Raw genomic sequence first — 25,795 nt, 5'->3', positions numbered from 1 at the left:
GTCCACAGGCTTCATCAGATCACTGGAATGGTCCATGGTGTGAAAAATGTTATAAACACCTGCTCTCAAAAAGTTAAGCCATTAACATCACAGGAAGAGAACACAATCGGAAGTACATGGAGCTTCAGCAAGCACAAATTTGAGAAAAGGCATATAAACTGTGCTTCCCAATCTAATTATTGCAAGGAGTCGAAAAATCCAGATTGTACAAGCTAGCTTCTCCCAGAAGGCCACATTTCCCACTATTTCACTCTTTTATCTCTATTACTGTACTTACTTCCACCCCCGGACTCAAGCTTAGAACAAGTAGTCAAGGAAAGAAAGGTTAAAAAGGTAGCTCGGATGTTGATGATACACAAATGTAAACCTGACAGTCTTAGCAACTGGCCACCTGGTGGGAGGGGCTCAGGAGCACACTGGGTTGGTAGAGGCTGGGTTGGCAAACCTAGACTTTAAGCGTGGTGGTAAGTTGACCTAGCATTGTGGTTTTTAAAAATTTAGCCCATCGTTCGTCTGGTAAGAAGCTAGGGCTCTATAAAACAGCCTTCCCAGTCTGCTTGGCAACAGTTAGATTGTGATCAGGACCCCAAGACCAGTCCTAGGATTTACCACCCAAAAATAGAGTGGGGGGATACAGAGACTTATAGATAAGGGCTCAAAAATATAAGGGAAATAAAATGAAATAGTATTAGGCATTAAAAGAAAAAAAAAAAAAGAGAACTCTGGGAAGGGAACAGAATTTCCCATTTCAGTATGGCTGGGTAAGTATATAATTTAGTAAATCTTATTGGTTACTACAGAAATGGTATCTTCGACTTCTGAACTTGCCCGTCTATTCTATCCTCCCCATTGTTGGCAAGTATATGGTTCTAAAACAATGTAATTCCCCTGCTTAAAGCCTTCCTATGGTTCCCACTGTGCTCAGGATCAAGTCCAGGTTTTATAAGGTCCTTTATGATCTTGCCTGCCCAGCCACATCTATGGCTGTGCTTGTGCACGTTTTATCACAACCTGGGAACCAATTTGCTGTCCCCAGCCTCCAGTGTCTAGGTCTTTGAGTGCACTGCTCCCACTGCCTGGAGTACTTTTTTGTTTGACTTTACGTCCTCCTCCAGATTTAAGCTTGGATACCACTTCCTCCCACAGGCCCTCCTATGTCCTCCTACTATACTCTATGCTTATCTTGTCATAGACCTTCTCACATTAACAGTCTGTGAGCAACCAGTCTTGTTTGTTGTTGAAGTCCTATTGCCCAGCAAGGGGCAGGACACTCGGGCTCTCACAGCGTTGTTGGATAAACTGGGAATCTGGAACAGGATACCTGCACAAAATCCCCGCCACGGTGTGGTAGTATGGGGACTCAGATCAGACATGTTTTATAGTCTGCTCCAAAAGTGGGGTAGGGGGTGGGACCTGGTTAATTTTATCAGGAAAGGTCTAAAGCCTCTAGATCAATAATTCCCAATATGTATCCTAAGATGCTTAAGAGCCCATAAAAATCTTAACAGCTAATTTATATATTTCAAAAATAATGCAAATGACACATATATCTAAGATAAAGCCAGGCCAATAACAAAGAATAAAGTTGTTTGCTTTGGCTGGACTATCGAAGTAAAAATAGTAGGTTTCATGTGATGATCAGCAGTTCAGGTTGGCTGATAACGCATCATAGAAATCTGAGACAAGATTGATAGGCCAAATAACCTAGTAATTTCTGATTTACTGGGAAAATATATCATAAATAAAAGGGTCTGTAAAGTTTTGTTAAAAGACTGGCAATCTTGGGCCTAAAACATTCATTGCGGTGGTTACTAACATGTCTGCAACTGCCTGAATTAGTATGTCTCTTAGACCAGGGACCTCATACAAGGACCTTAGGAATAGAGGAGGTTTGAACCAGAGACTCAAGGGTCTTAACAATTTGCCTAGGACCAAGATAAGATTCTCAAAATGCTGTGTGGTAGGAAAGCAGACGCTGCCTGTCTCATGGAAGCGGGTGAAGAGGGACCCATCCAAGAAGGGCTAAACTTTAAAAAAGGGACTGGTTTTGTTGACTGTGTTGGAATTTCAAGTCAAACATGCTTATGCATTTTTAGAGGGGTGGTGAGTTTTTTGTTTAAAGTAAAACTCTTTTCAAAAACGTCAGTCTGATTTAATGCTAAACTAAAAAAGGCACAACACGAATATCTGAGCGCTTACTAAATAACAGGAATGACTGGGTATTTCCACATATATGGAATTGTCTCTTAAACAAGGGGAAAGTTTAGCTAAACTTGAATCAGGACTTTCAAGAGAAATGAGAGTGTCGCAGGAGCACCTCATTCAGGAAGCAAAGAGAAACAAGACCAAAGGAAGGGGGACGAATCTGGGAGAATTATTCACTTGCTCTTTCCTATCTAGGCTTCACTTTGCGCTTCACTTCCCTCAGAGGGAAGGCCTTTCCTAACAGCGGCCTCTCAGGCTGCTACACACGTGCAGCACTTGGCAGATCTCCCCCTCTGCTTGCTTCGTGCACTGCATTACTTGGAAGTCTGTGCCCAACTAAGGGACATAAGCGTGTATCATGCTGGGGGGGGGTGGTTTAGCTGACTCCAATCTTTTCCTCATGTTTTTCAACTGTTTTCTCACAAAAAAATAAGAAAGAGACAATGACCACTTGATGACTGCCTTGTAATTCCTTCCCTCCTCTCCACCTGGATGTGTGCACAGAATTTCAAACCCTCTGTCTTCCAAATCTAGACCTATCATTTGGTGACCGAAGTGTTACTTGTGTAGTTAACTGTGTGTCCTCCTGACTCTGAGAGCTGGTGGCCTGGCTGGCAGGTAAGGTGTGACTCCCTGCGGTCCAGTGGCTCTACGGCCTGTGCCAGCAATGCCCCGTGTGCCCTGGGCATCGGGAAGGCACTGCTCTGCAAAGTTCTGTAACACTTCATGCTGAGACTGTGGTGTACTGTGTCACTCTTCCTTTTAAATCTGCATCACTGTATGTTAAAAGAATGATAATAACAAGTCTTTGCCAAGTGAAACCTATACTTAATACTGCATCGCAAGAGTCTAATTCTCACAGGCAACATGAGAAATTTTCTCTGAAAATATCTTTAACTTACATATGATATGCTTCCTAACAAAGAAAAATAGTTCTTTGGAAAGACTCATCCAACAAAAATCTGATAGCCTACACATACAACATACAACGCACTTTTTGAAGGGTCATCTTCGCTTCAGTTTGTTCTCTGACCATCCTGTTACATAGCAATAGACAGAACATTTCAAAATTCTTTTCTGGTTGGGTAGGGGTGAAAGGAACAATCTGGAAAATTGGGAGTATATTAACTCAAATTTCAGCACATAATTATTCAAATAAAATTTTAATGATTTCAGTCAATACAACTGAAAGTGTAGTGTCATTAAAGGGCATTTCCTGCTAAATTTCAAAATACACATTGTGGGCCATTTCTGAGCAAAAGCATCAAATCCTATCGAGTATTGAGTTTATTAATTAAGGTGACAGTATTATGGCAGGAGGTGGGGAAGAGCAATGATCAGCTCACAGAATTTGGCTAAGAAAGAAAACAAACAAAAACAATGTAAATAATAAAACAGCTACAGATATTAGTAAAATAAAAATGCAATCCCAAATATCCGTCTCTTAAATTACTAGAAAAGAAATTACAGATAAAGTTACAGCAAATACAGTCTTCACAGATTTGGGTAACTTTATTTGCATTTTATAGTGATTTTTTAAGACCTATCCAATGAAACCATCTTTAGAAGCTCTATGAGGAATGAAAATTTAGATGTCTATTACCCTTACTTTAAAAAAAGAAAAAAAAAAAGCTTAAATTTCTGAATGAGCAAGATTCACTTTTGTAGGTAGAGGCCCTGCTTCTTCGTGGTCTTCAGCTTTAGATCTAACAACCACAAGAGAAGAAGACGGGTATCTGTTTAGCTTTTGTTCATTCACAAATTCCAAGTCACCATAAATACTCAGCTTCTGCAAAAGAAAATCAATGCACATTAACAATTTGAATAGTTAAGAACCTCTATGTGTATGTCTTCAAATAACAATTTAATCTACAGGTATTTGGTAAAACAAAAACAAAAACTCTATATATACATTTCAAGAATGAAGAATACTTTTACTCAGTGTTACTGATACATGATTCAGCTCCCAACGGATGGCCAAAGAAAACTTTTCCACATGTCCCAACTTAAAATACTTAGAAATATAATAACTAAGTATCAAGAAATATTGCTCAGGGCGCCTGGGTGGCTCAGTGGGTTAAGCCGCTGCCTTCGGCTCAGGTCATGATCTCAGGGTCCTGGGATCGAGTCCCGCATCGGGCTCTCTGCTTAGCAGGGAGCCTGCTTCCCTCTCTCTCTCTCTGCCTGCCTCTCCATCTACTTGTGATTTCTCTCTGTCAAATAAATAAATAAAATCTTAAAAAAAAAAAAAAAGAAATATTGCTCAGGTTTAAATGGAGTTAGTGTGGGCCAACCAAGAACACTGATGCTGGATGTTTGATGTGTTAGGTGATCAATTCCTTTAAGATCCTTAGCTCTCTGAACAAGTGATCAAATGATTTGGGCTAAGTTTTGACTTAACACACTGGAAAAAGATATTTCAAAAGGCTATGAGTAGAACAAAAAATATACATGAAACACTTCAACAACAGATATAAGTCTCTTCATAAATACATAAAAGCTCCTCAAATTATTTCTATCATATCTAAGAAAATACTACAACAGAAGGATGAAAACATAAAACAGAATCAAGGTAAATAGCATAAAACTTCCTCGAGTATAACAGTAATGTCTAATATCTTTTGAAAGTAGGTCTACTTGGATTAGGTCTATCTCCCAAAGGCCAAAAAGCAAAGTGAAAAGTTTTTACTAGGGAATAGGTAGATTTCATTAACTCACAAAGCAACAAATCTCTGAATCTATCAATTAAAAACTGAAGTGCTGACATGATTGACAGAGGCAAAAACTACCTAGAAGTATTTGATATTGGAAAAGTATTTTTTCAAAGATGCTGAATAAAGAGCACTTTCAAGAGATTAAGTATCTACCAGTACCACTACATGCTACAACACAGATGAACCCTCACCACATCATACGAAGTACAAAGGGTCATGAGAGACCACATTTTGGGTATCTTTGGCTCAGGGTGGTAGTGGTGGTCCTTGGGAGGCAGTGGGAGTGACTACGACTGAGTACGAGCTTTCTTTTTGGTGTAAAGAAAATGTTCTAAAAGTGCTTGTCGTGATGGATGCTGACTCAAACACGTTTCAGATGTGGTCTGCTGCCAATTTCTCTTTTTCTTTTTTTTTTTTTTAAAGATTTTATTTATTTATTTGTCAGAGACAGACAGAGGGAGAGAGAGCGAGTGAGCACAGGCAGACAGAGAGGTAGGCAGAGGCAGAGGGAGAAGCAGGCTCCCTGCCGATCAAGGAGCCCGATGCGGGACTCGATCCCAGAACCCTGGGATCATGACCTGAGCTGAAGGCAGCTGCTTAACCAACTGAGCCACCCAGGCGTCCATGCTGCCAATTTTTCAAGCCAACAACTATTCTGCAACAAAGAGGCAGCCCAGTACCTTATACTTTCCCAGTAAGGGAATATCTTTCAGACAAATTCAGTGGTTGATGGATTAGACATAAATCTGATATAATGTGGCCTCCTTAAAACTCAGAATTAGCATGTGATCATTTGCTCTGGGACACTGGGCATGAAAAACTTTCAGAAGTTTACCTAAAAGCATTTAAAGACCTTTGAACGGCAACCGGGAACTGTTGTATAATTTCAAACACTGACATGGAAGAAGCTATCTAGAGCAGGAAGAAGAAAGTGTAAAATGTGTGCAGAGAAATGAATGGGAGCATTTGGATAATCTGTAGTATGTATACCGATTTTGTGTCTATTCTGCATTCTCAAATTACCAATTAATAACAAGGGTACAACAGAGATTTTCAATAATATTAACTTTGTAAGTTACCATCCAAGCATCCTTTATGAAAAAAATTACTTAAGAAAGTGCTCCAGCAAAAGTAGTTCAAGAAAGCAAAACACACAGAATACAAGAAACAGAAGCAGCTGAGATGACTTAGAAAATGGGAAAAAGGCTAGCAACAAAAGAAAAAAGATTCCATTAAGCAGGGATAGTTGCAAGATTCTCTTGAGAAAATTTTAAGTAATTCAGGATCTATTTGCTTGAATGTGACTCTATTCATCACTGTATCTGGTTCTGTTTTGAATATTTACATAATCATAATGCTGTAAATGCTGGTTATTGGCTTTTAATTATTCAAGTCAACCTGTAGCAAAGCACTGAATTATATATACAGAAGAACTAACATCTGCATTTTATTGTCAAGGGTCATAATAACTAATGAAAATTGAGATCAAGAGTATGAGAAGAGGGAAGGAAAGGAAGTAATAAGGAGTCAATTGAAATTTATAAAGTGATCACTAAAAGTCTACAAAATTTACATTATAAAAACCAGAATGTGCAGAGATGAAGGTGATGTGGGAAACAGTATGAGCGAACCAAGCTCCTCATCCTTCAGTAGGAAGACCTTAGATAATGTCTAAAGTTGATAAAACAAAAAACAGAAGATAAAATTAAAATGTGGTAATTAGAAAAATTGCTTAAACTACTAACTGGTTTACCTGAGAAGTGAAGAAAAAGAAGACAATTTAGGAACATGTGTTACCTTTATTTTTTAAAGATTATTTATTTATTTGACAGAGAGAGAGAGAGCAACAGCAAGAGAGGGAACACAAGCAGGGGGAGTGGGAGAGGGAGAAGCAGGCTTCCTGCTGAGCAGGGAGCCTGATGAGGGGCTTGATCCCAGGATCCTAGGATTGTTGCCTGAGCCAAAGGCAGATGCTTAACGACTGTGCCACTCAGGCACCCCACACGTATTACTTTTAAAAGTTAAAAAATTAGTAAATATGTATTTGGGCTTTAAGCCTAGTTCTGCCACTAACCAGTTAAATGATCTTAGATAAGCTGCTTAAATCTCTAAAACTCAGTTTCTTAACAGAATTTGGATTTGAAAACTGTGGAAAGTATGTTGTTTTCTGATTTTCTGACTCTTTTAGCAGACTTAACACTTCTGAACAGCAAGGTTCTTGGTCTTTTTTTTTTTTTAAGACAAAGAAAATAATGCTTATTACAATTTAAGACATATTCACCCTACTTCCTGAGTCTTGGGAACCTTTGTCATTTCACTTTGTTCCACCTTGATCATCATATTCTCAATTTTATCTCTTGTCCCTGAACACAGCCTGGCACATAGTAAGTTATTCACATATGTGACCATCAGTTATTCAACGTATGGGATTTACTAATGTGAATGTTATTAGGAACCTTCCAAAACCCTTCTTCTTTTTTATTTGTATAAAACTGCATCTTCTTTATTTCACATACTTTAATTCCGAACAAAATGAATAAAAACCCCACAATACACATCCAAACCCAATGTCAGATGTTCAAGGCCCTTGTGTCCTGACTTAGAAAGACAGAAGGAAAAACCCACTTGGAATCAGCAGAGGGAACCAGGTGGGCCAGGGCCACCGAAGGCCACTGGGGAAGCCATGGGGACACTATACAGAAGGCACAAGGTCTGTAGGTAGAAACTCCTAATCTACTTGTTTCACAAGAAAGGTATCCTCATCACCCTCAAGTGGGAGGATCTCATCAGGAAGAGCAGTGCTGGGTTTCTGTGCTGTCACTTCATCTGTATCAATGCCCAAGGCCTAACTTGACTATGAGGCAGATGCCGCTGGAGTAGGTCTGGGGATCCTCAAGTGAGAAGCCAGAAGAGAGAAGTGTAGTTTCAAACACCAGCATCACCAGGTCCTTGACAACCTCATCATTCTTGTTGACCTCTGCCTTCTGCTGCCGTGTCTCCACAATGGGGTGGGCAAGGGTGAGCTCCAGGGGCTTTCTGGCCATCCTGCAGCTCATTGTCGAGTTATCCCAAAGTGCCTGGGCTTTCCCAATCTCCTGTGTTAGCTGTCCAAGGTTAGGTGCTAGTTAGTGCAGCAGGGTGAAGACCTAAGTCCACTGGAAATTGTCACCTTTTTTTTTTTTTTAAAGATTTATTTATTTGATATATATATATATAGAGAGAGAGAATTCTCAAGCAAACTCCCTTATGCAGGCTCAATCCCAGTACCCTGAGGCCATGACCTGAGCCAAAATCAAGAGTTGGATGATTAACTGACTGAGCCACCCAGGTGCCCAGAAATTGTCACCTTCTTATCTAAGATTTCTTTCATGTATTTGCAGATGTTTTCATACTTGGCATTGCTCTCCTCCATTTTCTTCTTTTCGTCTTCATTCTTAGGTAGCTCCACGCTCTCCCATCTAACAGAGACCAGACTCTTCACATTGAACTCCTTGAGATGCTACATGCAGTACCCGTCAATAGGGCTCGGTCCTCTAAACTACCCTGAAGCCTTGCTTCTTTCTGCATCTGGTCATCAAGAACAGAGGTGACGGGCACCTGGGTGGCTCAATGGGTTAAAGCCTCTGCCTTCAGCTCAGGTCATGGTCCTAGGGTCCTGGGATCGAGCCCCGCATCGGGCTCTCTGCTCGACGGGGAGCCTGCTTCCTCCTCTCTCTCTGCCTATCTCCTCTGCCTACTTGTAATCTCTGTCTGTCAAATAAATAAATAAAAATCTTAAAAAAAAAAAAAAAAAAGAACAGAGGTAACAACGCGCTCCTTGCTCCCACCAGTGACGTAACAGATGGACTTCTGAGTCTCCTTCATGAGAGACAAGTCCTCTCCTCTCCTCTCTGACATAAAGGAGATGTGACAGTGCAGCAACTCAGAGAGGAGTTGCCAGTTAGTCAAGTCCTCATGGGTTCCAAGCTTTTAAATTTTTAGAGACTGCCTCATATAATTTTTTATATAGTTCTTGTCTTCTGCCAGCTCAAAGAGCTCAACGTACATGCTCACAGTATTTTTGCAAATGACCTTAGAGATTTTGCTCTGTTGCAGTGTTTCTCAGGCAATGTCCAGGGGTAGATCCTCAGAGTCAATGAGAGCCATGGAAGAAGTTGAGATACTTTCATGTCAGCTCATCACAGCTGTCTATGATGAACACACAGCATACTGAGTTTGATACTGTTCTTTTTATTCTTGTTCTCAAAATCAAAAGGAGCCCAAGAGGGGATGAATAGCAATGCTCTAAATTCCAACTCACCTTCTAGAGATAAGTGCTTGACTACCAAGTGGTCTTCCCAGTTATTGGTAAGACTCTTGTAGAACTCTCCATATTATTCTTGGGTGATGTCATCGGAGTCTCTGGTCCAAATGGGCCTAGTCTTGTTCAGTTCTTCCTGATAAATACATTTCTCCTTTATCTTCTTTCTTCTCTTTTTGTTGTCCTTCCTTCTATCATCCTCCTCATCTGAGCCCACATATTCTGTCTTGGGTTTCTCATTATCTTTCTCTTCTTCTTTCTCACCTTTCTCTTCCTCTGCCTTATCAATGATTTCTTTCTCTTATTCTTTCTCCAAATAAAGGGTGATGGGATAACCTATGAACTGTGAGTGCTTCTTGACCACTTCTTTGACCAGCCTCTCCCAAGTACTCTTGAAGGTGGAGGACCACTTGGGCAGCCCAGCCAATGGGCTCACCATGGCCCACATGCATAGTGCAGGAGCCCCAGCAGAAGACTCCCAGGCATACTGCTCATTATCACCATGCTTTGTGATCACAGTCACTTTTTCTGCCACCAGGGAGGTAGAATAACAGCCAACACCAAACTGTCCCGTCACGGAGAGGTCTGCACCAGCCTAAAGAGACTCCATAAATGTTTTAATACCTGACTTGGCAACGGTTCCCAAATTATTTTCATCCCAAATTTGCATCCCAAATTACTTATGAGGTCATCTTTGGTTATGTAAAGGACTGTATCGACCAGAGTCAGGGTGTACTCCTAGGGGTTGGGAATGTCAGTGTTCAGTTTTTAACACTGTCCAACTTGGAAGGGTCTGTCAGGCTCTGATAGAGAATCTTGTCTAAGACATCAGAAGAATTACTGACCAATTCCCAAAGGAAAACTTCCTTGTTGGAACAGAAGGCATTGGTGACAAGAAATATAAACTGGGCAATTTCTGCCTAGAAGGTAAGTCTCCACTTCTTGCTCTCCATGGTGCACTTGCTCAGGCACTGCGAGGGAGAGGAGCTGTAAGCACTAGAGACCAGGGCGGGCAGGGACTATGTCCAGCTCATGCTGAAACCAGGCTGCACGGGAGTTGCTCAAGAGAACTAAAACCCTTTTTAACTGACCACGTGAAATCAGAGGCTCACGATCTTGATAAATAAGAAAAAAAGAAGCACAGATGATGAGATAACACCGAGGAAGCATCTATATCATCGCCTGTTACAATAGCATATTCTGCCTCATCTTCAGGAAGAAATATCCAATATGGCTGCATCCTGTTCTCACATGTCAAGTCTGAGCTGCCCGATGAAGACTATTATGAATGACAACTCTTTATCCTAAATAGATAGCTCAAGAAGACCAAGTGTCATCCCATAAAGCTTCAAAAATGACATCAAAAAGTCATTTTGATGAAAAAGTACAGAAAAGAGAATAAGCCTTTATAAGTCAAGTCACTCGAAAATAAAACTGCTTTAAAATCAGCCAAAGAGGGGCGCCTGGGTGGCTCAGGGGGTTAAAGTCTCTGCCTTTGGCTCGGGTCATGATCCTGGAGTCCTGGGATTGAGCCCTGCATTGGGCTCTCTGCTAGGTGGGGAGCCTGCTTCCTCCTCTCTCTCTGCCTGCCTCTCTGCCTACTTGTGATCTCTATCTGGCAGGTGAGTAAATAAAATCTTAAAAAAAAAAAAAAAAGAAAGGAAGAAAGAAAGAAAAAAGACTATAAAATCAGCCAAAGAGATGAAATTCTTTGCCACCTTTTCCTGGTCATTACAATCAAATGATATATGGTGAGTACTTACTATGTGCAAAAAGCAGGCTAAAAGGAATTATTACAGAGCTTTCCTAAATAAGAAAAACAAAGCTGCTCATATGTTTCTAGGATCACACTCCAGATCTTTATCACCACCATTTTAAACTTTGTAGTGACTGGAAAAGAAACTTGTTCTATTTCATGTTTGAGCTCCCAAATACCAGGTCAGTACTGAAAAGACACATTCTCTCAGCAGGCTCATGATTTCCTACAAACACACAGGATCATATATGTAAGTAATGTAACAAAATATAAATAACATTGCTCACACCTGAATCATACCTGTTAAAACTTAAAATGAAGTCTCATGTTACTAAGGAAAGGGGTAAAAAATAATTTATGTTTCAATGATAAAATCAATGAAAATGTTTTACGAAAGTGAAAAATAGGTGGATTTGAGCCAAGAAAACTGCATAGCTTTTGCAATGCTAAGTTTTCAGCTATTTTTACAGTAAACAGAGGAAAAAGGTACCAGGGACAGAGTATTTATACTGCAATATATTTTGAAACAAAAAACAAAATATTAGTATGTATTAAAATTATTTATGCTGAAAAAAAATACACTAAAATGGAAACACTACTCAGTTGGTTAAGCATCCAAGACTCTTGGTTTTGGCTCAGGTCATGATCTCTCAGTTGTGGGATTGAGCCTCGTGTAGGGCTCTGCACTCAACAGGAGTCTACCTCTGATTCTCTCTCCTTCTCTCTCCCTTCATTCTTTCTCTCTCTCGAATAAATAAAATCTTAAAAAAAAAAACAATGGAAATACTATAATAGTTCTGGATGATGAGTGATTTTTTTCTTTATGTGTACTTAAGTGTACTTCTACAGTAAGTACACAGAATTTTTATAATTAAAAAACAACAGTTGAAACAACATTATTACCCAGCAAGAGGGGGTTTCACATAGAAAATAAAGCCTAAAAGCAGTGAATCTAAGGGGCTGTTTTCCATACATTTTCCCAGAAAACATATCTCCTTAGAAAAGTACAGGCCTTTTGAGGATGCAGCCATAATTTTGATTATTAAGGATATGTAGCAGAGTTCTAGAGAGGGGCAAGATATCTAGGGGAGATATCTTGGGGAAATATAACAGCTGCCATCAGGACACCGTGTGTAGTGCTGATGCTTTAAGTTTTATGATCACAGGCTCTAAGCTATATGTGGGAACAGTGAGGTGTTTCCCCAAAGAACTTAAAAAATAGGAGATAATTTCTCACAGAAGTAAACCTATACAATCAAAACAAAATTTAGAGCAGTGACAACATCTGAAGGAAGAGAAAATCAAGAATCATCTGAAAGGAAGGGAAAGATCCCCAGGTCTGTAAGATATAACCAAAACCACAATGAGAAGAGGTCATTTCCATTAAGTTGAGTAAGGAGAGAAGAGAGGAAAAACCATGAAATGCCCATAACTGTTTGGATAAGAGAAATTTGAGGATCCTGGCTCAAAAACATGAACCACATGGTCCAGCTGTTATCTATCTTCCTAGTGTCAAAGAGGGCACATAGGAGATCAGCTCCTGAATGAAATACATAATCAACTCTCCTATTTAGGATTTCAAGCTAATTAAAGAGACTTCAGCATACTACTGGCTTTGGAGTGAGAATACTTGGGTAAGTGATACTGGGGCAATTGTACACCCTCTTTTGTAGATTTCGTATCTGGAAAATGGGGATAATAACAGAGCCATCTCACAAGTTACTGAAAGGACTAAATGTGCTAATCAGGTAAAACACTCAGAACAGTGCCTGGGAGAAAGTGCTTGACATCAATCAGTTGGCCTGGGGACCAGGATTCAGGTTGTGGTGGATCGACGTAAATTCTACCTGAGGCCAGTCAGCCAGTCCTTCCTGACAATAACTGGACCAATCTCTATAGAGTCTTTCTTTGACAAGGGGGTACCTGGGGTGTAAGGAAAAGGAACTGTGCTGATACAAAAAGGAAGGAATGAAGTACCACAGGATGGGTGGGGGTCAATAAGGCTTTATTAATATGAGGATATAGAGAGCACAGGGCAGCTCTCTATAAAAGGAAGTAACAGGCAAAGACATTCCCATGTAAGATAAGTAATTTTAGTTTTATCAGGAACAACAAAAAATATAGGTATCAAAACTAAACAAGAACACAAGTAGATAATGCAGCAAGAGTCTGTTATCTGTATATTCATATCATAAACAGATGAATTCTATAGAAATTTACTTATTCTCTAATACTTCTCACAATTCAAAGTTCTTCCCAATCCTGTCTAACTTTATCCATTTGATTTCCTAATGAAGTTCTTCTCATCAATTCCTTACAGTCCTTCCTTGATAGCTTATTCTTTTTTTTTTTTTCCCCCCAAGAAGAGAGTAAAAGAGAGCACAAGCATGGTGGGGAGTCAGGAAGAACAGAGGGAGAGAATCTTTTTTTTTTTTTTTTTAATATATTTTATTTATTTATTTGACAGAGATTACAAGTAGGCAGAGAGGCAGGCAGAGAGAGAGAAGGAAGCAGGCTCCCCGCAGAGCAGAGAGCCCGATGCGGGGCTCGATCCCAGGACCCTGGGATCATGACTCCAGCCGAAGGCAGAGGCTTTAACCCACTGAGCCACCCAGGCGCCCCAGAGGGAGAGAATCTTAAGCAGGCTCCACATCCAGCACGGAGTCTGAATTGGGGCTCGATCTCATGACCCCAAGATCATGACCTGAGCTGAAATCAAGAGTTGGAAGCTTAACCGACTGAGCCACCCAGGCGCCCCACCTGATAGCTTATTCTTGTCTGTAATTGGGAAAATTATCCACTCTCCTCTCTCTGCTATTCCATGCCTTACTACCCATTTTTCGAAATTCAGAGCAAGACCCTCATTATCCAAAAGCCCTTCCTGATAATCTCAGCACACAGACTCTGCTTTCCTTAACACTTTATGCATTTATTATTTGTGCCACCTTATCAGCCACAGGAAAGAGTATAGAGGAAAAGGACAGGAGTTGCAAGTCAAAAGACATGAGCTGAATTCCAGTCTCAATACTTTCACAGCTGTGCAAAGCCAGGAAATCACCTGGATGAAGTAAGCCTATTTACTCATCTCTAAAGTGAATGACAAAACCTGCTCTAGAGTATTGCTGGATATGGAAGATACATGAAAATATTTTATAAAGTTTAAAGAACTCTATAAATGTTAGTGACCAACGTTATCCTGTTCCAGTTTCTAGCTGCTTAGATCACATAGCATCTTAATAAAAAAACATGAAATATATTATCATAATCATTACCCATATGTACACTTTACTTTAAAAAGCTATCTTTAAACCCTATGAAGATAAGACTATCGTTCAAGCACCATGCTAGGGACATGCTAACTATCTGTTAGTAGATTCTATTTTAATTTCTTTCCTTTCTTCTTTTAAATATTTTCCCATTACACTTTGGAAGCACAAGAAAACAAAAGTTTATTTCAGTTGGATTTGATGTCCATACACATTATTATCCTCTATTTAGTTACACAAATAACTTTCTTTTCTTGAAAGCTAAGCTGAGTCACCAAATTATAGCCTATTCCCAACACAAAAATCCTTTACATGGTTAGGTTTCTTGGGCCAGTTAAATTTTAATTACCAAAGGAAGTCACAAGAGTTTTCCATCTCTCTTGGAGTTAGATATCAGCACATATTAATTCAAAAATCAAATACTCCAGTCTTGTTGCTCCTAAAGCAGCAATTACTCCTTGACATTTGTGGCAATTAATTTAAAATTCTAAGTAGTTTTACAAGTCTTTCTTCTCACAGATCACTTTAGAAACTGGCGTCAACAGGTTCTTTTCAGGCTCAGAAAACCAGCGAGCGAGAAACACCTTACTCAAACCAGCCAACATATTTGGCACTCCGGTAGTTAGTGTCACAGAAAACTGGTGACAGTCATTCTCATTCTGCAAACCTGCCATTTTCCATGTGTGATTAAAACCACCTAATTTTCTCTCATTCCATTAGTAGAGAGGCCTTGTTTTTCCAGTTAACAAATTAGGCATTTAAAATGGCAAATCACATAGTTCAGTGTTCAAATGGCCAAAGGGCTTGGGTTAAATTTACCTCAGAGGGAACATACTGCTCCACAGCCGTAGCAACGGTCGCACAACAGATCCAGAGCAATACCATCACCGAGAGGACAAGAGTCGTGGTTAAAATCCACCCAGAGTTACTGAAAAATAGGTAGTCATGTTAAAGTTTCGTAATATAAAACAACAAATTCTTAATAATGAAATTCATCAACCTTATGCATTTACTTTAATAACACAAATAAACCTTCACGTGTACTACCTTTAAAGCTATTTTAAAAACTTACTCAGAGAAGGAAATATCATAATAGCTTTTATATTAGGGTCTTCCATTTCTCAAGTTTCTGTAACATGGCTATCACTTCTATAATTTAAAAAAAATCAGATATACTGGCTTTTTGCTAAATATGTAAAAGTAAAGCAAATTATTGTCAAAGTTATTTTTTAATTACTAAATGAGATAATGTAAATCAAATGTCCTATAAATTGTATGCTGCTATTCATATGTCATACATATTTTGCAAGGCACTATAGTGAAACTTGCTTTAAGAAAACCCAGTATCGGGGCGCCTGGGTGGCTCAGTGGGTTAAGCCGCTGCCTTCGGCTCAGGTCATGATCTCAGGGTCCTGGGATCGAGTCCCGCATCGGGCTCTCTGCTCAGCAGGGAGCCTGCTTCTTCCTCTCTCTCTCTCTGCCTGCCTCTCTGCCTACTTGTAATCTCTCTCTGTCAAATAAATAAATAAAATCTTTAAAAAAAAAAAAAAAAAGAAAACCCAGTATCTCAAAGATTTAAGGTATAGAACAGATACATTATGAAATGATCATTTATTTTATAAAAGGATTCACAACAGGCTTCTAGAAGTTAGCTTCCCCAGAATACTTCAAACAACTAATATGCTAACATTTACTTACATTTCAATTTATAAGAGCACATCTGTTATGAGGCATTCTGTACCCATTCTAGCATATCTTAGTAAAGAAATAGTTATATTTTTCTTACATTTAAAACATCATAAAGTCAGTGTCAACAGGTTCTTTTCAGGCTCAGAAAACCAGGGAGGTTACAAGGATTAGCAACTAGAGTTTTTCCCATAATCTCCCATGAACCTATTTTTTGCCTAACTATAGGTTAAGATTTAAAGAATAGGAAAAAGTCAAGCTATTTTTAAATCTTTAATAGTCCAGTTCTGAAAAACTGTGGCAATTACTGCAGGTAGTCTGATTTTCACATCTGCGTTCATCCAATACTACCTCATAGAAGGTCTATACTTACCACCATAACCCACTCACTTGATGGTTTGCCAACATTTGAACATGCTAAGGAAAAGGTATGCACAGTCATTATTTGTCTCCCAGCAAAAGAGGTGGACAATGGAAAATGCACTGCATCTAAAAACAGGGAACGCCTATATGATGCTCTAAGTATTCCAATTCAGAAAGAGAGCAAAAAAATATTTTTAATGAAAAAAACACCCACTTTATATATTCCAGCCCTAACCCAAATACTAAGGAATTTCCATGAAATAAGAAGGATATATTTGACATTTGGATTCCAGTAACAACTAGTTAAGCCAGAAAACTGGGGCTCACTTTAGAGTCCATCTGTTTCTTCCACTTCCACAACAAAACAATCCTATGGTTCTCAACTGTCTCCGTTACCTCTTGTTCCCTTTGTCCCTCAACCAGATTCATAGCTGCTTGCAAGATTCACCAAACCCTCCAACCTGATCTTCTATCCTTCGCATGGACCCCTTGTCCCAATACTTAGATATGATCACTTTCCTGCTCCTATCTAGCTCCTGTCCACCTAGTTTGGTCTCTGATTCTCCTGACTCTCCATACACATTTCTATACCTCATATATTTAGTAGGAAGCCAGCATAGCTGAAAAAAAATTTAAAGAAATCTGCTACAACTGACAAACATCTCTGGTCATTATTTAAGACTTCCGTCTATGCCCTCTGTCAATCTTCCCTTTGAAGAAATACTCTGTACTATGTATGAGAGGAATGTATGATATAGAGCAATCATCTCTGCTTGTTCATGTTTTCCATGTTTGTCTCTACCATGCTAGACCTGAGCACTCCAGAGAGGCAGACATTGAACATCTTTCTTTAGGTTTCAAGTCCCTGAAACAGTTCCTGGCATATAAGAGACTCTCTGAAAAGAAGTGCAAGTGAAAAAATGAGTTGTCCTCAAATTCCACTGTGGAAGTTAAGGGTATCTCTGTAACAGCTATGTACACAATAAAAAGCACTGCAGTTAAGAGTCAAAAGACCAGATTCCACTGATTGGCTAGGTGATCTCGCATGTCACCATGAAAAACTCATGACCCTACAGGAAATAGACACCTATGGCAGAACAGGATAAGCAAAAGATGCAGCATTTAAAAAGCTAGGTTTGAACTTTGATGTAGTGGATCTATAATCTTATGGGTGGGCAATTCACTTCTGACCCACCTACTTATCACAGGGTACTTTTCTAAGAGTCAAATGAGCTCAATGAAGGGAAAAAGCATTGAAAAAAAAGTTTTTTGCTAAAATGTAAAATGCTATTATAATTCCTGTTTGTACACAGAAACTTCTAGGCGTTAAAGCTCTAGTTAAAAAGTTAGCTATTTCCTAAAGTAACCATTTACAAAATTACTTTTAAAATCTTAGATTTAAAAGAACATAATATAATGACAAAGTGCTAAAGGATATAAGTCAACAATAAGCTGCCAGGTAGTACAGCACTGAGAATAAACTGTAACTCAAGATTAAGTGATTACTTAGGTTTCATGAGACCATCAAACTGCCAAAAATCCTAAATACCCCAGAGAGAAAGATTATGCTACCAAGATTTAGAAAGGAAAGGAAGGGAAAATTTAAAGTTAAACCCTCATTTTCTTACCCAGTCTTTAAAGCCTTTGTTTGGTAAAAGGAATTAATTTTGCCAAAATAATGCTGCTGACACCTGATAAAACCTGTCAAGAAACTCTTCCTTTCTTTTTTTTTTTTTTTTTTAAAGATTTTTAGTTATTTGAGAAAGAGAGAGAGAGAGCACAAGTAGACGGAGCAGCAGGCAGAGGGAGAGAGGGAGAAGCAGACTCCCCGGAAACTATTTCTAGTGTAAGAACGTACAGGAGGCAGGTGGTCTGGACTACTGCAGCATTACACGTGCGACAATGGGCCACTACACTAGAGCACACACACTGTAAGGGCATTTGTTTACCATCCCTACTCAAACACTTGGCCTGTATCTGATGCGGTAAGGAATTATCAGTAAGTGCTGTGGGCCACTGCCTTTCTGTTTTTTTTTTTTTTTTTTTTTTTTGGAGGGGTGAGTGGGGGTGTCCATAGGAGGAGAGCTCATATCAGAACTCTTTGGAGGAGGAGAAGCATACATATTTTAATAAAACCCCCCTCACTCTCAGAAGGCTTGATATTCCTTCCTAGGAGGGTATAATGTACCCGTTACCGCTGTCATCTTTAAGGATCCCTGATACAGAGTTGACATTCCTCAGGACAGAATACAAAGCTCTCCTTAATCTATACCCCTTACCTACCCTCCCTACTCTCCCCACGAAGATTAAAAACAAAAATCCAACCCCAAAGTATTCAGACATACTTTAAAGCTTAATTTAAACAACTGAAGAAGCATATTTCTTAACATAAATCAAGGCATCTTAACAAGAATGCTTCTGTACTGTGAAAGAAACTATCTACTTGGGTTTTATTATAGTAGTATGTACTACCTTTTAAGCAAACTAAAATATACAAGTTGGTAGGAAAAATGTAAACAATTTTTTTTTGTTTTTGAGCAGCTAATATAATTTTAAAACAATATAAAGGAATGCATCTGTCTGATACAAGCCAGATTTTATCACCTATATTTATAAATAAACAGGAATACATACAGAGACAGACATCTTAAAAAGCCATCACTTTCTCCATCTTCAAGATAGTTCCTATGTGTTTGTGAACTTCTCATTTGCAGATCTGCTGAAATAACAAGGTACAATTTATGATATCCTGTATCCCAAAAACTGGTCTCAAAACTACCCCTAGATAGATAGGCTCTACAGATACCCAGTTGCTTTTATAAGTGTAATCTGATACCCTGATAAGGAATGCAAGTTCCTCTAGCATGTTAACAACCAAATAGATATTCTACCACATTATGGATTTCCTATTTTATTTTCAAATTCTTGTTGACATTGCTGCTTTCTGCTTAATAACGTTCTGTTTAATTTCAATCTAATCACAAAATAATTAGAAAGTTAATGAAATCAGTATCTAAAGTAAGGTATGAACTAGCACATTTTCAAAGGTAAGCTCAGCTTTAGATTGATGTTTTACATTCCTACAAGTTAAAATTTATTTCTAGCATGGAAGTAAAAATAGAACAAGAACTCACACTTTTGGGATAGTTTCACTATTTGGTTAGCATATCGGAAATGTGAGAATACCTCATTAGTTCATAGTCAAATATCCTTCAAAGCAAGCTACATGTTTTTAGAATATTGATTCTCAAAGCATGATCCCCTAACCAGTAGTATCAACAAAATCTGGAAATTGTTAGAAATGCAAATTCTCAGGTCCCATCTCAGATCCAGTAAACTGGAAACTTTGGAAGTAAGGGTCAGAAATCTGTTTTAACAAGCTCTCCAGATCCTAATGCACTCTAAAGTTTGAGAACCACTGTTTAGAAATAATTTGTTCAATTTCTATTAGTGTAAGAACAATCATACAACCAATCCCAGACCACAACCAGATTTGCTCATGTTGTTATCCCAAGCTACTTGAAATGAAACTTACAGGACATTTTGCTTAGCGATGATTCTTTCAAATTTGTAGGCTCCGGCTCCAACTGTGGTGCATACTGGATTTCTGGCTTAGACTAAAATGATAATGAAAGCAATTAAGCCATTTGTACTTCTTATGCTTTTCTCAGTAACAAGTTCTATAACACATCATCTGTATAAACATTCAAATTGAGAAAAAGTAACAGAAGTCTGGTATAAAAAAAAAACCACATTAGCCACAATATATTTTAATTGCACTTCCTAAACATCAGATCCAGTGCCTTGCAAAGAAACAGACAGATTTCTGGCATCGTCAAGTATTTAGTCAGTTTAACTTTCTGACAACATTAAAAAAAAATTAAAAAACAGGGACAAATTATAACATACTGCATTAAATAGCATACCCTGCAAAAATGAATTCTAATTCTAGCAGACTGCCAAAATCTGGGGCTAAACACCTATTATCTCTATTTTTCTCATCTGAAACATTCCATTCTTCCCTAAGTATGAGTAATTCACACACTATAGCTAAATACTCCGTACTTCACATCTTCCATATAGCACAGACCCTCTGGAGCAGGGGTTTCTCCAGGCTAATTGCACTCAAGTTAATACAAAGAGAGAAACAAAGCTAATCTCACATATAATTAGGAATAAATGAGGGGTCCACCCTGAGATTGAACTTAAGCTTTAGGCTAATTAGCTTTAGGACACAGAAATTATGAATTTAAAGAGGAAAATCCTTCTGTGTGTTACTTATTACCAAGGTATATATAGACGACCTAAGACTCAGGGTAGTACTAAGAATCACATACTTGCCTTACAGTGAGCCATTCTATTAGCAATAATAATTAAAAGGTTTACTTTAATTATTACTTAAGAGAAAGTGCCACAACATAGTTTGTGGTACATTTGAGGAATTTAACTACCAAATTAAAAGGAAGATAGCATGATAGGGTGGGATATGAGCCTGGGAATGAAAGTTACCTGAGTCTGAAGCCTAATTCTGTTACTTACTGGCAGGGTGACCTCAAAAAGTTAGACTCTTGGTTTCCTTATCAATAAAAGAGGGATAATACAACTTCAGGAAGGTGTTTGAAGATTTGAGACAAGATATGTAAACACCTAGTGCCTAAGAACCTTTAAGAAAAGAAGTTATTATCATCACATCACATGGTCAATAATGAGGTAGGAGAAAAGTTACTTCTCAAGGGGGGCAAATATGCTTTCTCAACAAGCTCTTATAAGAGTTATGAAGAAAAGCACTGCAAAAAAACTAAAAATTATGTCATAGAGCTCTTCCATATGTGATTTATATATTCATGTCATTATTTATAGTCAAAGTACATTCATTACTTTTATCTTTCATATTTAGAGGTTTCATTTTATCAATTTAACCACTATAAAATTTAGAAGACTCAGAGTTCTTATTAGATAAGGAAAAACAGGCTTGAGATAGGCTTCTGATGGGCAGAAGGAAGTCACACTGTGTCTTGATGCCCAATGTTTTAATGTAGGCCAAATCAGTAATTATTATTTGATGATGTATATCGCTCTATGCCAAGACATTCATTTAAGACATGTACACTTAACTATTGTCAGCATTCAAATGAATCTATGAAGTACAGTTATTACCTGGAATATAACTATTTTTCCATCATCAGCCTGAAGATAAAAAGTCCATGAAGAGGTTATAAAGCTCTGAGCAGAGTCCATCATGTCACTCCAGAAAGACCTTACCAGAGTTAAAGGGAAGAGTAGATGCATTTTTGGCATCAGAGACATGAGCTTTAAAAAAAAAAAAAAAAAAAAAAAAGTTAAATCATGAGAAATCTATTATTTTTATAGATTTATATTCAAGAGAACAAACTTAATCAGCATTCCCCAAATCTTGGGAGAGGTAAAAAAGGTTAAGTGATTCTACCACAATAACTAGCATTAAACTCTTAGTTTCCTACGCAAATAAACTGTGATAAAGCTTAAGATCCAGGCTACTATAATTTGCCACCAAACACATTTATAAACTACCTGTCACCTCTATCAGAATAACAAACTTTTGAATCAGATTTTGAATCTTCAAAATTGTGAAGACTCTTAAGATTTGATTAATTTAAAATTAGCAAGGCCTCAAGAGGTTGAAGGGGGAGGGACAAATTATACTCTCCTCATCTTTAATGCTTTTATGTAAATATATCATGCTATAATGAACATCAGTGGAAAAGGGGAAGGAAAAAAACTCAAACAAAAAGAATATATACGTCAAATGTGAGACATCTGATAGCAGGGCAGGGTGAGGGGAGTACTTATGGGCTGAATATATATAGTAAGCTACTGATTTTAACATTAATGGATATCATGTCTCCCCAATTCTGACCTTTTCATTTACTTAGCAGCAGTAGGCCTCTCTAGAGCACAAGTATGGAATACCATGTGCTGCACTCTAGGGATGGCTATGGTTCTGCTATATTTCAAAAGAGAGGCATTATGGAATAAGAGATCAGATTATAGAATCAAAAGATCTATATTCATGATTCTGTTTTCCCACTAACAGCTGTGAGATTTTTCATTGATTAATTCAGCAAACAGGTATTCACTGAGATTATATATTTCAGGAGACCAGGGACCACATGTATTTTATTCATACCTGTGTTTAATCGTGTAATCTATATAGGACAGAGGTTAAAAATAGGGTAATACGTATGTATAAAGAAAGCCACCTAACCCAAACCAGGATGAGAAGGGGTTAAGAAGGCTTCACAAAAGAAATGACACCTGCCCTGAATCAAGGGGATTCAATAGAACGATGGGGAGTAGAAGGAACAAAACCATGAAATAACTCATCATATAAAAATTAAGAACTACTCAGTATGTATACAATGAAGAGAAAAAAATGGTTCTTAAAAATTAGAAAACATGTTTAACATTACTCATAAGAAAACACAAATTTAAAATATATTAAAAGTGGAACATTGTCAGGCGAAGAAGGAAAGTGGGTATGGGTTTCTTTTTGGGGTGATAAAAATGCTTGGAATTAGATAGTGATGATGGTTGCACAGCTTTGTGAACATACTAACAACTACTGAATTGAATACTTCACAAGGGTGAATTTTATACCATGTGAATTACATCTCAATTTTAAAAATTGGTACAAATTTCAGAGAGGATAATTTTGCTCTACTTCTCAAAATTAAAATACAGATACCTCTTGCTCAGCAATTCTACTGTGATTCTACTCTATAGATATAAATGTGCAAAGTATGCAACATCACTTATAAATGAAAAAGATTAGAAACAACCAACATCTCCAAAAAAGAGACTGCTTAAGTAAATTACGATTCATCCACACAGTGGATTGTACAATGAAAAACAGAATGAATTGACATTATTTATGTATACTTGTATTTTAAAAAAGGAGTACATACATCTTTGTATATGCATAAAATACGTCTGTCTTGGTAACCCTGGGTACATTAAGAGGAAAACTGAATGGTCAGGAGATACAGGGGTAGGAGATTTTTCACTATATACTCTTTTTACCTTCTGAGTTCTCCAGAATGTCTGGAGTATAGAGTATGGGGGGTGGGGAAAAGAGACGACCTAAGAGAGGTAATCAGGAGCCAGGCCATGATAAGTGGTTTGCACTTAACCCTGTATGTAATGGCGGGGCGGGGGGGTGCAGCTCCTAAAGTATATAAGAGAGGAGAATGACATGATGAGATTTCCATTTAGAAGATAAATATCTGAACACATACTGAAGGACGGACTAGAAGGGGGTGAAGTGGAAAAATAGTTTGCAAGTTTAGTAATACAGATGAGAAAGGATGATGATCTAAGTTCAGGCAACAGCAGCTGGGATGAAAAAAAAATGACTGTCAACTACTGATTCTCTGAGCCTCAGTTTTTTCATATGCAAAATGGGGATATTATCATCACTGGACAGAGAGAAAATACGAAAGAGATTATGGATATGAACGTAACTTTCAACAGCAAAGCATTATACAAAAGTAATTATGCAACTGACTTTTCTATCTGCAAACATTTAATTTGTTTGCTGAAAACTAATTATAAAATATAACACTAAAACAGTATCTAGTGGGCGATAAACATTTCAATACAAATCAGTGCAATTTAAGCAGGCAATTCTGAAAGGCAGTATTGTTTCGTACTTGTTCTTGTCTCAGTTCAGCGAATGGCAGCTGATTCTGGCAACCAAGATGGCAAGCATATTGCTCATCAGATTGGGAATATGCTTCTGTACATGCTGTAAGAGAAAAACAGTCAAATTACAAGGAAAAAGAGAGAGAGAGAGACGGAGGAGAAAGAGGGAAGGAAAGAAAAAGGGAAAGGATAGAAAAGAAGGGATTTGGCATTTTGTAAAAAAAAAAAATTTCTTATACTTAAAAAGCATTTCATAGATATGAATTTTCAAATTCAATAATAGTAGCAAATTTATTATTTTAATAAACCTCACATCTCCTACCTCCCACACATCAGATGTTTCCAGTATAAATCTACTGATTACACACTCAGGCTCAGGCTAGATGATGACGGTCATAATAAGGGGATCCTCATCACTAAGGTTTGCAAAGTGGAAAAAACACTGGTCTGGCATCCTGAAGTTTTGGCTTCATACGCATTTGGTTGTGTATGTGACCTGGGGCTGTGCTGTTCAACCTCTTCAACTGTTGATTTCTATATGTTTAAAATGGGAATACCATGCTTCATGGAGTAGAACAAAACAATGTATTTTAGTGATTTACACCCATCTGTGACATTACCTTTAAGATTTGGATGACTTTCCTGAGAATCAAGGGTATTTGCATGCCAAAGAAAAATCCAACAAAGCAATCAGTTTTAACACCCTAAATTCTGAAAACCTGAACTTAGAAAATGTCCTATAGCAGGATTCTAAAGTTGAAATGGGTGCACACCTTCTTCATTTAGTTCAGCAGAGCCAGTTCCTTCTTATGATATAGAACACTTTACCACCGTAACAATTTTTTCTTTTTTCTTTCCGACCCAGTCACGTATTTGTAATCTACTTCTCCAAGGTGCTAGATAATAAACTGAACAGCATTATGCACATATAAAGATGGCCAGTTACGAGACTGAGCCCTTAAAAAATAACGTTATGATATCAAGGAGACTAGATAGGAGTCCTGGCATAGGGGTGGGGACAAAGGCACCTCCTGCTATACTGAATAAGCAGCATAATGTAATGAATGGAGAGAATTCCACTATAGTTTCTTTAAAAAGTTAAATGTCAATTTTGTCTTGATTACAGGTTTCTTTTATTAAACACATCTCTTTCACCAAAAGGTAAGAACAGTGTTTTAAGAGATGACAGACTCTGGTTACTTTTATCAGTATGACCCACGAAGAATACACTATTAAATAGTGAGTCAAAGGCCTGATTCAGTTAAAAAAAAAACAAACCCCAAAAACGCTGAGCTAAATCAACTGGCCTATGATTGAAAGGCTTAAGAAAATTATACTATCCACTGAAAAGGTAGCGATAAATTATGAGAAGGGTAATTACTACTGCATTTAAACCGAATGCCTGGTTACACAAAGGTGTCCTACCCACAGTACCAAATAAACATTGGCTCAACAAAGAGAAGCAGCCCCCACTTTTCAGAAGTTCATACCTATTTTTGCTAACCAAAAGAAATCCAAAGAGGATTCATGCTTTTATGAAAAAGAAAGCGAAAACTTTAAAGTTCAGCATTTGTTCTGCAGTGAGCCATTACAGAGGCAGCCCGCGCTCCTCAGCAGCAAGGGCAGCACCACCAAGCTTCTTCTCTGGGAACTGTGCTGGGCAGGCAAGCTACCATAGCTTTGACAGTGTCTGTGAGATTCTGTGTTTTATCTTGATTTACTTTGTGCCTCTTAGCAAGATGTGTCCTAAGGTACCAGAAAAGCCTAAGAAAGGTTATTTTTTGGGTCTGAGAACACTCAAAAAATTTTCCATGTAAAGTAATGG

At 38.1% G+C, this 25,795-nt stretch overlaps 1 protein-coding gene and 1 pseudogene across 4 annotated transcripts in view; both read right to left on the bottom strand.

Moving 5' to 3' along the window:
• Positions 1-264: 264 nt before the first annotated feature.
• TMEM59 (transmembrane protein 59) overlaps positions 265-25,795 on the bottom strand; it is a 30,864-nt gene continuing 5,333 nt past the window's right edge. For 2 of the 4 annotated variants that reach the window (XM_032303656.1, XM_032303658.1), the window contains 6 exons: positions 23,979-24,073; positions 21,448-21,600; positions 19,826-19,907; positions 18,925-19,009; positions 15,061-15,169; positions 265-3,994 (listed from right to left, as the gene is read on the bottom strand). In XM_032303656.1, coding sequence (XP_032159547.1) covers positions 3,839-3,994; positions 15,061-15,169; positions 18,925-19,009; positions 19,826-19,907; positions 21,448-21,600; positions 23,979-24,073 — 680 coding nt within the window. In that variant the 3' untranslated portion in view covers positions 265-3,838. The remainder of the gene's footprint in view (positions 3,995-15,060; positions 15,170-18,924; positions 19,010-19,825; positions 19,908-21,447; positions 21,601-23,978; positions 24,074-25,795) is intronic. The other 2 variants (XM_032303657.1, XM_032303659.1) reach the window with 1 other exon arrangement.
• On the bottom strand, positions 8,670-10,719 carry LOC116568136 (annotated as a pseudogene).

The sequence above is a fragment of the Mustela erminea genome, chromosome 10, assembly GCF_009829155.1.
Source record: "Mustela erminea isolate mMusErm1 chromosome 10, mMusErm1.Pri, whole genome shotgun sequence".
In the NCBI taxonomy this organism is placed as follows: Eukaryota; Metazoa; Chordata; class Mammalia; order Carnivora; family Mustelidae; genus Mustela; species Mustela erminea.
Note: the sequence above shows the minus strand (reverse complement) of the source record. Positions and strands in the feature narration are given on the sequence as shown.